Source organism: Ptychodera flava, chromosome 14 (genome assembly GCF_041260155.1).
Source record: "Ptychodera flava strain L36383 chromosome 14, AS_Pfla_20210202, whole genome shotgun sequence".
Lineage (NCBI taxonomy): Eukaryota > Metazoa > Hemichordata > Enteropneusta > Ptychoderidae > Ptychodera > Ptychodera flava.
Window position 1 is genome coordinate 21,003,540 of NC_091941.1, and position 13,399 is coordinate 21,016,938.

A 13,399-nucleotide genomic window follows, 5' to 3' on the forward strand; every position below is an offset into this window, starting at 1 on the left:
CAAAGGCCCTTTGATAATTTGCACAAATTAAATACGGCTGCGATATTAATGCCCCATTGCTTAATAGCTTCAAATATAAATAAGAGTTTGGTATAGTTTTTAGCACTAGGAAACTATCAAGAAGAAACTGTTAAGTCCTTGGACATTTATTTTTAAAATTTTGATTTTTCTATATATGACGACTATTAATGATTGTTAGTCTTCTGAATAATATATTCTCTTTCTGAATATAATGTTGGATTCATCTGTGTAGGGCATTTTTGTGATTTGTATGGGTGTTTAACACTGTACAGTGTCAAAACATGTAATCTGTAATGTTTACTTTTCAAAAAAGACGTGTTCAAAATCTTTAGTTTTTAATTTAGACTGAACCCCCTTCTTATGGATGGGTGCATCTTCATAAGACCCCCTAGATGATAGGCAAGAAGTCGTCACACATAACAGCAAAAATACAATAAACACAACAAAGCTAAAAAACAGAAAAAATGATACGACAAAATAAAAAATGCCATAATACACACAAATTAAAACTTAGCACTATTGCAAACAATGTCAGATTCATGAAACTTTTTGGACACACAAACTAAAAAACATCTGAAAACTGCATGCTTTAGCAGAGGACAATTAATCCAAACACAGAATCCAACTATTACACAATACAAAAAAGTACATCTTGAGTCATTTTTCCAAGTGTCATTTTTCAAGATGTACATTTATGTATCGCGAAACTGTTGCCTTTGCTAAGCTGCAATTTTCAATTTTTGTGAGTTTGTGTTTTGATCAAATTTTTAAGAGTCTGACATTGTTTGCAACAGCGCTAAGTTTTCATTTTTGGTTATATTGTCTTATTTTTCTGCGTTTTATTATCTTTGTTGTGTTTATTGTATTTTTGCTGTTATATGTGATGACTTCTTGCCTATCATTTAGGGGATGTACCAAAGATGCAATCGTCCATAAGGAGGGGGCTAAGTCTAAATTATAACAGTAAACATTAAAGATTACAATGTCATGTTTTAACACTGTAGAGTATAAAACACCTATAAAATCACAACTAATGTCGTACACAGATGAATCCAATGTAATATTCAGAAAGAGATTATTATTAGACGACTTACAATCATTAACGGTTGTAATATTTTGAAAAATCACAAAATAATTAAAATTGCATGACTTTCTTTAAATCTCACCAGTAAACGCACATCAATATATACGTATTTTAATCCATTCAAAAGTCACATATGTAAGTCTACCAAATTTGCTTTATCATTCTTTTCAAAATACAATATATTTATGGAGTATTTTATCAAATTCAGATATCCCAGACACCTATTAAAATAAACTTGCATTCTTAAATGGATCGTTTTTGTAAGTAAATTTATAGTATATTTTCCACATTTTTAAAAATAAATGTTCAAGGACTGAAGGTGGAGCTGAACGTTGCAAACACAGTTTTTTCAAAGCAATATTTCTCATCTAAGATGACAAGGAAACCCAAAGAAACTATTTTGTGAAATAAGAATGTATGTAGAAAAAATACGACAATATTATTTTTCATTATCTATCCTCATTCTAAAATGGCATGGGCTGAAAGACTGACACTAAAAAAGTGCTTAAAATCGTGATTAGCAAACAAAAATGCCTCTAATTCAAAATGTAAGAATTTATTGCAAAACAAAATAGTTCTTTTGTCATATAGCATTTAGAAAACATAACGTGAAAATTTCAGAAAATTTGACCCAGCCAGACTAGAGTTATATTCTTGAAATTGGGATAAAAGGGAAGCAAGAAATTGGGTGATTTGCATACATTAGCATAAATTAACCCTTCTATATCATGCAACTTACGACTGCTTGCCCAGCTAAAAGGTGAACCTAACCAATTTTGAATCTTATGTTAACAAATTAATCAAATTGGACGAATATTTGCAAAAAAATTATTTTGAGGAAAATACGCTGTGTTGAGTGCAATGGCCTCTAAACAGTTTTTTCATAATATTCCTATCGCTAAAAAGTCAACCAGAACCTTGTTTATATTAGAAGCTATTTGTACATTAATTTGGCAGCCATATTTAAATCTGAAAATTATCAAAGAGTCTTTTAAAAACATTGAACCGCAAAAGATGTTTCTTCATGCTCAAGAAATATATTTAAACTTCAAAATGGCTGAAATAGATTGTTCAATACATGATATATGACAGAAAATGTCTTTTGTGGGTATATTGGCCGCCCTTTTGAGTTTATGCAAATTAACAAAGTGCCAATGCAAATCATTGCACCTCAAAAATCATTTGTCCATGCAAAAGAAATATACTTTTAACTTTGAAATCACAGAAATAGGTTGTTTAACCCTTTGACTGCTGTAATTTTTTTACACCAAAAGTTTAATGTAATATTATACCAATTTCTGTGAACATTTCTGTACCTTTATTTTATAATTTTGGACGAAATAGATCTCATTTTTCAGCAGCTATATTTTTTTATCAAAATTTTGGCAAAAAGCAGAAAACTTGACTGTGGTACACTCTATAAATTTGAAAAAATAGACTTTGGCGCCCAAAGGGTAATACGTAGTATATGACAGAAAATGTCTTTTGTAGGTATGTTGGCAACCCTATTGGATTTATGCAAATTAACGAAGTACCTATGCAAATCATTGCATCTCGAAAATTGTTTGTCCATGCCAAAGAAATATAATTTTAACTTTGAAATCACCGAAATGGCTTACACCCTTTGACTGCTGTAATCTTTACACCAAAATTTTAATACAATATTTTACCAATTTCTGTAAACTTTTCTGTACTTTTCCATAATTTTGGACCAAATGGATCTCATTTTCCAGCAGCTACAGTTTTTTATCAACAATTTGGCAAAAAGCAGAAAAATTGACTGTGGTACGTTTTATAAAGTTGACAAAAATAGACTTTGGCGCCAAAAGGGTTAATACGTAGTATATGACAGAAAATGTCTTTTGTAGGTATGTTGGCCACCATATTGGATTTATGCAAATTAACAAATTACCTATGCAAATCATTGCATCTCGAAAATTATTTGTCCATGCCTAAGAAATATACTTTTAACTTTAAAATCACTAAAATAGCTTGTTTAATACGTGGTATATGACCGAAAATGTCTTTTGTAGGAATCTTGGCCGCCATATTGGAATTATGCAAATAAATGAAGTGCCTATATGAACATTATACCTCCAAAATGATTCCCTGAGCCAAATAACTAGTGTCAGACTTTGAAATCACTGAAATAGCTTGTTTAACATGTTATATATGGCCAATTATGTTATTTTGTCGGATGGTTGGCAGCCATATTTGATTTATGCAAATTAGACATATTTCCCCAAGGTGGATTCGAGTAAACTTTTAGTATGTTGTTCTGGGTACCTCTCTGAAATGCATTCTGAAGAAAAAAATTCTGTTGCAATTTGTGGTGGGTTAGGTGCCAAAATCTCGTAGATTGACTGGACTACCCGTATATTGGAGTCAGGTTTACTCACCTGGGCGTAGTAATAATTTTGAAACAGCTGTTGTTCAATACTCTGATGCAGATAAAACGCGTTAGGATCTCTATTGGCATACGCCAAGCTGCAAACCATCAGCATGTAGAAAACATAAATGGTTATCTCTTTGATGATCGCCATCATTTTGATATCCTTTTCTCGTCGAAGGCGGATTTCTTCCAGTTTGTCTGGATCGGGCGGTTCAAAGACGGGCTGCATCAGCGGTTTGAAGTTATCTGGAAAGTTTTTGGAGGAAAAATCAATTTGTTACAATATATGCGTTGGTAATAAACATCGGTCTAACTACAGCGCAAAAGCCATAACGACGGTGGCGGCAGAGGGGGAGGAGGAGGGGGAGAGAAAGGGGAGGGAGACAGAGACAGACAGAGACAGATATTTAGACAGACAGAGAGAGACAGCGAGACAAACAGAGAGAGGGCATATATTCATGGAGGTAAAAAAAGACTTTGATATATTCACCTTTCGTTCAGGTACGTATAACATGGGGGTCAATAACACGTACAAGCGCGAAAAGAAATTTGCAAGCATTAAACATAACGCACGGATAAAATGACTTGCAGAAGTTCATGGTCAGTCAGCAACCTTGTACTAATTGTAGTCACGGAAACTACGTCTATAGCACGCAAAGTTCCCACGATACGTTTTGGGTTTTTTTATTGGTGGTAAAGTCGAAAAAACTGTTTGGAACTATACGTATGACGTGTATAATCAGATTTTCGTCCTTTTGGAAACACTCGAATAACTTACAACTTTATCTAACACATTTACCATATGGTGGTTTCAACAGGGTTCGAACTCACAACGTACGGTGCCCAGTCACCTAGCAGAGAAGCCACAGACAAATCCGCTTGGCCAAATCCCCAATCTCAAAAAGATTGGTTGACATGCCAATCTTTGTTTAATTCTTACACTTAGAGAAATCATCCCATACCGTTCGTCATTGGGGTCTTGTGCAGGTACTCTTCGTCTTCTTGGGGTTTGACGTCATGCACCTCAACATCGGAGTCGTATCGCTTGAAGATGAAGGCTAACAGGACGGCAATGCAGAGAACCTGAGGACCAGAGAAGCAGAGAAACAGAACAAAACGTCAGTTGCACTCTTTCTTCAGAAGATGACGTGTCCAAAATAATTCGTGGCCCCGTTAAAAGTCGACAATTACGTCTCAACAGTAGTCTCGACATGTTCAGGTTTTGACGCGCCTCAAAATTGAACGACTTCAATATTCACACTTTCCGTAACACCATTCCCTTTCGAAATAAAGAAAAAGATTCAGAAGTCGCCATGCAAAATTTGGTTCCAGAGAATCAAATCGCGGAATATTGCCCCTACACTAGAAATTCAAAATGACCGCCACCCCTGAGTTAACTCTATAGGGGGAAAGTGGTTCGATTTTCATAAGCCGGTGAAAACTGTGTGTACTTGATAAGCTCCAAAATTAGCCCCATAAGTGGTGACCAAAATGGTATTGTAAAAGTCAAAGAGTTCGAATGTCTGTCCACGAAGCGCATTCTACCTTGATATATTCAGTCCCCAGTGCGGAAGCCCGTTGTATTCGTACGTGAAAAAATATTCTTTCGTTTTAGTGTTTCCAGTTTTCTATTCGCTGTCTCGACCTAACCTTGTTGAGACAGCCGATGTTTCACTCGTTAACATTTAAAAAATATGAGAGTGAGATACGTTGGTCTCTTGGAAAGCTTATTCAAATCAGACAAAAAATGATAGTCAACAATGGTGATTCACCTCGCATATACAAAAGCTGTTTTCGATTGGCCAAAATACTGACTACTTCAATAATAGTAGCTAGAAAAAAAATTTAAGTATCGACACTATCACAAATGCTGTCAATTGTCAAATTATAGAAAAACTATCTGAATAGGTCAAAAATTTAACAGGTTTTCATAATTTTCGAAACCCAACCAATTACGTACCTTCACCGGCTGGATGACGATTACACTCTGGAAAAACGACATCAAGAATGAAACAAGCCACTCGACTGATTTCTCGTGTCCCCATTCTAAGCTGTACAGTACTGTGAAGAAGGCTGACGTCGCCGACGACAGGAACGCCACGCAGTAGCCGATGTAGATGAACCAATATGGACAGGCAAATGGCTTCTTTTCTTTCTTTTTCTTCTTCCTCTCCTCTACCTGGTTCTTCTCTTCAGATTGCGCCGTTTTCGAAGTTGACGTATCACTTGTGCTTGAAGGCGACTCACAACCGGCACCATCCATCGTCACAACTCCGGCCCTTTTTTCTGCCTGCGGCCAGCCGCCGTTTCCCAGGTCCGCAAATGTCACGCGCTTTCCGACAGCCGGGTATTCGGATGCGGGGACCTTGTTGTATCCCACCGCCGTGTACTCCGGCGGTTGGAGATTCGGATAAGGAGGTGCTACTCTGGATGTCATGCGGCCGATCGCTCTTCGGTAGTAGGCGTCCCCCTCTTCGATGTTACGCAGGATTTCGTGAATATCCTTGTCGGATTCTCCGTTATGTTTATCGTAGGGTGTACTCGAATCGGTAACCACCTTTGCCGCTGTAGAAACAGCCGAGTGGTCCTTGGGTCGGCTCTTCCGAAATATCTGAATGAGAAGTACGTTGACCGGGAACACGACGAGACTGCCCATGATACCGACGTATATCGACTGCCAGGCTAACGTAAATGGACCTACCATGTACAAGAAGACATAAGTTCGCATTATACACACACAGACGATTGAAGCCCACCAATATCTCTAGAAAAACTCTTCAAAAATCTGTAATTGTCTTTTATATCAACCTCTTCAACGGTGTAGTAAAGGGGAAAAAATTAACGGAATCATTTTGACGTTGCGTGAGATTCCGAACACCGGATGATTCAGATTCGTCACTTTAACAAGTATACTTGTCACGTGACAGCCATTTGGAAAAAATAGCCAGAGAAAGGTTTCAAATTGATGACATGAAGATGCGATCAGCAGCAAAGTTCTATAAAGAATAAGAAAAAACCCATCGTTCTGAACGTTTTTGGCCCTTAGTCATCAAATCCTGAATGTATGTCAAAAACTAAATTTTCGTCGCAATTTATCTATCGGAAGAAATTTGAGGAAAAATACAATAATTTATCAGCAAAAAAAACGAGGATATCAAAATAAAGTAGGTTCCAATATTGTAATATTATCAGTTAAAATGACATCATTTAAGATTCGAAAGAAGATTTGACCAAGGTGTCTTAAAACGCCTCACATCCCATTTCGAGTAAATATACGCAAAAAATGGCACTGCATGTACCGTCAAGTGCAATGAGGTATTTGCCTAAAACGTGAAATGAGGCAGTCTCTATTACTTTCCCTCGTCTGGGTGACTGTTAAAGGTTTCCAACTCAAATTCACTTCTTTAGTAATTTATTTTAGACCCAGGCCCGCTTTCGACGTCCTCTGTGTTCATAACATCTCCAGAGACATATTTAAGTGCGGCCTCAACGGTGCAAATGAGTAAAAGTACCGACCCACCTATTTTTATCATCTGACCAGTCGATTCTTCATCTTCGCCTTTGAACCACATACAGTTGGCAATCATGGTAGTGTAGAGCAGTGACAGGCAGCAAGTCAGCCTCTGTACTCTCGTGAAGTGACTTCGAGTCGGCCTCGAAATGAAGGAGAACCAGATGTGACCGTCCGTTAGGTCCTTCTTGGCGTGCGACACGAACAGGTGGTTGAAGGCGACGACGTCGGCCTCGGTGGATACCGAAAGTTCCCGATAAATTTGGCCGTCCTCTTTTTCGACCGCAAGCCATCGCTCGCATAGAAAGTATGTTCTGTATGAAGTAAAACGAGAAATTTATGGCTTTGACCTTCATCAGTATCTTGATGATAATAATGATTATAATGATAAAAGTAATGGCGACGATGATAATTATGACGACGATGATGGTTATATTGATGATGACGATGACAATGATGAAGATGACAATGATGATGACAATGATGATGATGATGATGATGATGACGACGACAACAAGGATGGCGACGTCAATGATGAAAATGATGCATCGTAGTGGTGGTGATGGTGATGATGACGGAGAGGAGAAGGATGACAGGGGTTCAAAGCAGTGATTTTTGTAATTAGTCAATCAAAAGAGGTGTGATTAGTTACTTACGCTTCTTTAGTCTGTACGTCGTGAACTACAATTTTGCTTAGGTACCAGGATGCAGTTTGTCCTTTGCCGGAATTGTCGTGCCACACCGTGACACTGACAAGATCTCCGAGCGACTCGGGTGCCGCCATCAAGAAACTGCAAACACTTCCTCGCCTGAAGACCTTAGAATAGGAGAGAAAGAATATACATGTTAAGCAGTGATAATATCAACGTTCAACACCACCTAGAAACATAATATAATGATACGTCCCAACAATATAAAAGGGTGGGGCCTAGGATAATTTTACTTCTATCTGTCTGAAGATTTGAAGATTGCAGAAATGCATGAAACTTGAGTAACATATATTAATACTTTTATATATATAATATATATATATATATATATATATATATCGAGTATACAGATTGTAGTATACATATGTCCTGTATATATATATATATATATATATATATATATATATATAATATATATATATATATATATATATATATATATATATATATATAATGTTCTTGCAAGCTTGAGGAAAGCACGTGCACTGAGGAAATTACAAACACATATATTAGTAGCGGTCACATACCTTACGTTTTGTGTCCTTAAGCCTTCTGACGTGAGTTTCACCACGTTTCCCACGAAGGATGATAAAAACACGTGACTTGGTCCCCGCACCAGATTTCATCCCGGTGTACACTGTGATCTGGTAAAGGTACGCGTGGCCCAGTCTGTTGTCCGGCAACGGTGTAACTCCCCACTGAAATGTAGAAAGAAAGATTGTTATAGAAAATGAGTAATTAATGGAACAATAGCTGTAACTGTTGACAACATTTGAATTTTATTTTTGTTTCATAAACCAAGAGCGTTTTCCCTTTTCTACCCTCTCAAGTGTTTTAAAGACCCAAAGCATTCACCTTGCAAGAAATTCGCGACATTCAGTGCTGCTGACGATCTGGACTAAAGTTGGTTATCACAGCTACATATAGGAATTACATACATAAATAACTTGCTGACAAGTCAAAAGTCGACACGGTTTTTGTAGTGGAACAACAAACTGTAATTTATAAAGAGAATTAATAAAAATCAAAAGCTATAGCTTATGGAGCTTTAAAATGTGTTGATTGAACGTATAAATTAGAAAAATACAATTGTGGTGCTTGTTATTTCTTAAAGGATAAATGATGAAAAATGAAGAAATAGCAGCATGACTTTCCAACGCTTTATCTATCATACCTTAGCTATATCTTTTTTGTCTTCTCTTCTCGCCCAGACTACCGCGATGATGTAAATTCCGAGGATGACAATGATGGTAGAGAAAACCGACGCATTGTCGCTCAGACTTGAAAACTTGCCGAACACAGTGCTGAAGTCAATAGAGTTCGGCGGTACGAAGAAGTCCGAACCGAATGACGTCAGGTGAGAACATTTGCATATCGTCGTCATGGAGCTGGACTCCGGAGAGACCTGCGACGAAGGTTACAAATCAAATTCAGACTTGAGTGACAATCGGGTTATGGTTCTAGTCAGAATGAGGATATATTCACTGAATTTTTAGTGCGTGTTTCAGCTTTTATCGGAAAATGGGGGAGCATCGTGCGCTTAAAGGGAGTGGGTCGTCGGAACTCTGCTCGAAGGTTGCCAGGGACCCCCTACGACCGATGTAAACACTGTATTTAGGCACGGTCCCTGAATAGGGACCGTGATTTAGGCTAAGTTAGCGTTTGATGAAAGTTAAAGCATGTTTATTAACAATGAATATCGGTAAATTCCAATGTTGCAGCTATTTTGACGTGATGCATCCAGATATCATGCATAAAATACATTGTTTGATAAGAAGAAAGTCGCACACGCGCAGTTCAGACGACTCCCCTCCCTTTAAATGTCTTTTTCTGGGAACATTGCAGGAGAAAGACGGCACTTTTAGAAATTACGAGAAATATAAGATTTTGTAGACTCTCGTCAATATTTTTCCGACCGATTGAACTTTTCTTTAATTTCACTTCTTACAGCTACATTCACATGTAACTTTCTTGTTCTTACTCATAGCCCACTACTCTGTTATCAGTAGTTTACTAAACGAATGGATGCCGGGAAAAATAGGTCAACAAAAAAATGTGCTAAACAATCATTGCAGACTTCTTTTAAATTAGAGGAATCATTAAACTTTGTATATGACAATACCAAATTATTTGAAAGGAAGTATAAGTTATCTAGAGCAACTTCTCGACTAATTTTGTGGTGGACAACCAAGTGACGTCATTAGAAAATCAATAACGCTGCGCACACATACAGGTGTACACAGACTTTGAGACACTTGCGATAAGTCTGGCACTTTTGAAGGGCGCTCGAGAAGGAGCCCGAATACTAAAAGTGCGCTCATCGTTTATTCAAAATATATTAAAAATACATATAAGCATATTTTTATAGTATTTGAAATTTGACAAAAGCGATGCGGTTATTTGATTTCGTTTTTTTATTCCTTTATTGACCTAAACAAATAGTCCGTGGGCTGGAGGGGCCCACCGTGCACCCCCCCCCCATCCCTACTACATGGGTATTTTTTTGTTCTTTAGGACCTGCTGAACAAGAAAAAAGATGTTAACATTGGATATTTTGGGATGCACTACCTATCTGGGCTGGTTTTTGATTTGCATGTACCGCAAAAAATGGCGAAAAGTGGGTAGGGGTATATAGGGTTATATCCTCCCCTACATTAAGTAAACTAGCATGAAGTAGCACAAACCATACATTTTGGAAAGCTCAGATTCTGCTCTTTATGACAAACACCAATTTTAGCGAAATTAATTTGTGTACATAGAATAGGACGACTTTAAAATGAATTTTTTTGACAATTTTGAAATTTTTTACCCATAATACCATGTCACAATTGTGATTTACTTTTTATTAAGCAAAATTTTCACAGCTTTTTGTGTTTGAATTACCACATATTAAACAAGAAAAAAAGTGTTAACATTAGATATTTAACTATACACTACTTCTCTGGAGTCAATTTTGAATTGCGTGTATCTGTATGGGGTGTGCAAAAGCTAGGGGTAGGGGTACAACATTCTTTCCTTGATGAAGTAAACTGACTTGAAATGCCATATACCTTATAGTTTTAGAAAGCTTAGATACTGGTCTTTCTAAAATGCATAAGGTTTTAGTAAAAAAATATGACGTCATAGAATTGGATAACTTTAATCGATTTTTCTGGTAATTCAGTATTTTTAACCGGAAGAAAATACGATAACTATTGTTTTCCTCCTTATGAAGCAAATCAAACAGATTTATGGATGTTATTTACTAATTGCAATGTGCTGAAGAAAAAATAAATGTCAAAATTTGGTATTTACCGTGCATTATTGTCTCTAGTCACTAAAATAGCAAGTTTTGCTACATTGGTATATCGTGAATGGGCATTTTATTGTTATGCAATGAACTAATGCACAGCCTTAAAAAGAAGACTTTAAAACGTGCACACATAGTCAAATTGCCATTTTCTCCTTCAAGTAAATAGATTGTTGACGACTATCTATTTTTATAATTTTTAAATTTTTAAATATTTTTCTATAAAATAATTTTGGTAAGACGTATTTGGAAAATTGTCTATGCCTCCTTGTCTTGTGTTGTCTTGTAAATTCTGGTTAATTGTCAAAGTATCAGAGGTGGAAAAAGTACATTTCAGCTTGTAAAATCAAAGCAATGGACTGGTATAATTATTTTCAGAAGTTATTTGACATAAATATGCAACCAGGTGATTCTCATTTTGATGCTCACATACAAAATGAATTGACGAATCATGATAGATTTTGTGATCCTTGTAACAAAAATGAGCCGTTATCTGTGAACTCCCCTATTACATTAGATGAAATTGAGTGTGTTATTAGAAAATTAAAGACAAACAAGTCACCAGGTCCTGATGGTTTTGTAAATGAAATGTTTAAATGTAGTGTACATATTATTTCACAGTATTTAGTTTCTATTTTCAATGCTATTCTTACCTCGGGAAACTTCCCAGAATCCTGGTGTAAGGGAATAATTTACCCTTTACACAAGAAAGGGTCTTTGAATGATGTAAACAATTATAGGGGAATTTCTCTTTTGTCTGTTGTCAGCAAAATATTTACAAAAATTCTTAATAACCGTCTAGTTAAGTGGGCTGATGATTTGAATGTAATTTCTGAAGCCCAAGCAGGTTTTCGCAGAGGATACTGTACTGTTGATCATGTTTTTTCTTTGCAAGCATTAGCATCTAAATATTTGTCTAACCGGAAAGGTAGAATGTATTGTATTTTTGTCGATTTCTCTAAAGCCTTTGACTGTGTTCGACATGACTATTTGTGGCAAAGGTTGATATCTTATGGCCTGCATGGTAAAATTTTACACGTTCTGCAGTCAATGTATTCTAACTTGCAATCTTGTGTTTTATGCAATGAGGGTTTGACAGACTATTTTGAGTGCAAAATCGGCACTCGTCAAGGTTGCATGTTAAGTCCTCTTTTATTTAACTTATTTATTAATGAATTGTACGTGTACATGAATGTTTCTGATAGGGACGGTATATTTGTAAATGAAGAATTGCCTAATTTGGGACTACTTATGTATGCTGACGATGTAACAGACAGTGCCGATCTTCCAATTTCTTTACAACATAAACTGAATCAGCTAGAGTTATTTTGTAAACAATGGTGTATGAAGTTGAATCTTGACAAAACAAAAATAATAGTATTCAGGAATGGTGGTATTTTAAAGAAATATGAAAAATGGTTCTATATGGGGAGGAAAATTAGCTGCGTAAAGCATTACAATTATCTTGGCATGCTAATATCGTCTAGGTTGTCATGGTCACCCGCTAAACAGAGTTGTCTACTAAAGCGAAAAAGCCCTCACACAAATTCAAATTGTCATTAAAAAACTAGGTTGTATGTCAATTCAAAATGCATTCAAACTTTTTGATAGCTGTGTGGCACCAATTTTGTGTTATGGTGCAGAAATCTGGGGTTTTGAGTATTCCCCTACTATCGAAAAGGTACACTTGAGATTTTGTCGATTTTTACTTGGCCTTGGCAGCAATGTAAATAATGAAGCTGTTCTAGGTGAATGTGGGAGATTCCCGCTTACCTGTCTTTACATGAAACGTTGTGTATCTTACTGGTTGAAGCTCATAGAAATGGACAATTCTCGTTACCCTAAAGCTTGTTATGAGATGCTACGAAAGCTAGATGAAGCGGGAAAAACAAATTGGGTGACAAAGATTAAGCATTTGCTTATGAGATATGGCTTTGCCTACGTCTGGTTTGAGCAACAAGTTGGTAACTCTGAGTTATTTTTATCCTTATTCTGTCAAAGATTGAAAGATTGCTATAAACAAGAATGGAATGCGGCAATTAATGATTCACCCCGCATGAAATTTTACTCCATGTTCAAATTCCAATTTGAAACAGAGATGTATCTTAAATGTACTTTTCCACTTAAGTTTAAAATCGCACTGTCAAAATTTCGTTGTTCCAATCATAGTTTAATAATAGAAACTGGAAGACATACCCACCTAGATGTACAAAATAGAATCTGTCCTTTTTGCGAAAAACGAAATGTATTCATCCGAGAGGTAAGGTTTGGTCCTATTTTATGAAAACTATAGAAGATATTGTATATTACAATATGTCATTTTAAAGCCAAATAAATTGTCTTTCCAATGGCAGCCCATAAGCTAGGCTATGGTAAAAAGTAAGCTCAGCAG

General features: G+C 36.4%; 1 protein-coding gene across 1 annotated transcript in view; it reads right to left on the reverse strand.

The window, feature by feature from the left end:
- The window catches only part of LOC139149712 (polycystin-1-like protein 2), a 52,227-nt gene that overhangs the window by 10,628 nt on the left and 28,200 nt on the right, over positions 1-13,399 (reverse strand). The window contains exons 25-31 of the mRNA XM_070721609.1: positions 8,893-9,123; positions 8,246-8,416; positions 7,665-7,825; positions 7,018-7,322; positions 5,458-6,194; positions 4,460-4,580; positions 3,505-3,743 (exon numbers count right to left, since the gene is read on the reverse strand). Of these exons, the coding sequence (XP_070577710.1) occupies positions 3,505-3,743; positions 4,460-4,580; positions 5,458-6,194; positions 7,018-7,322; positions 7,665-7,825; positions 8,246-8,416; positions 8,893-9,123 (1,965 nt within the window). The remainder of the gene's footprint in view (positions 1-3,504; positions 3,744-4,459; positions 4,581-5,457; positions 6,195-7,017; positions 7,323-7,664; positions 7,826-8,245; positions 8,417-8,892; positions 9,124-13,399) is intronic.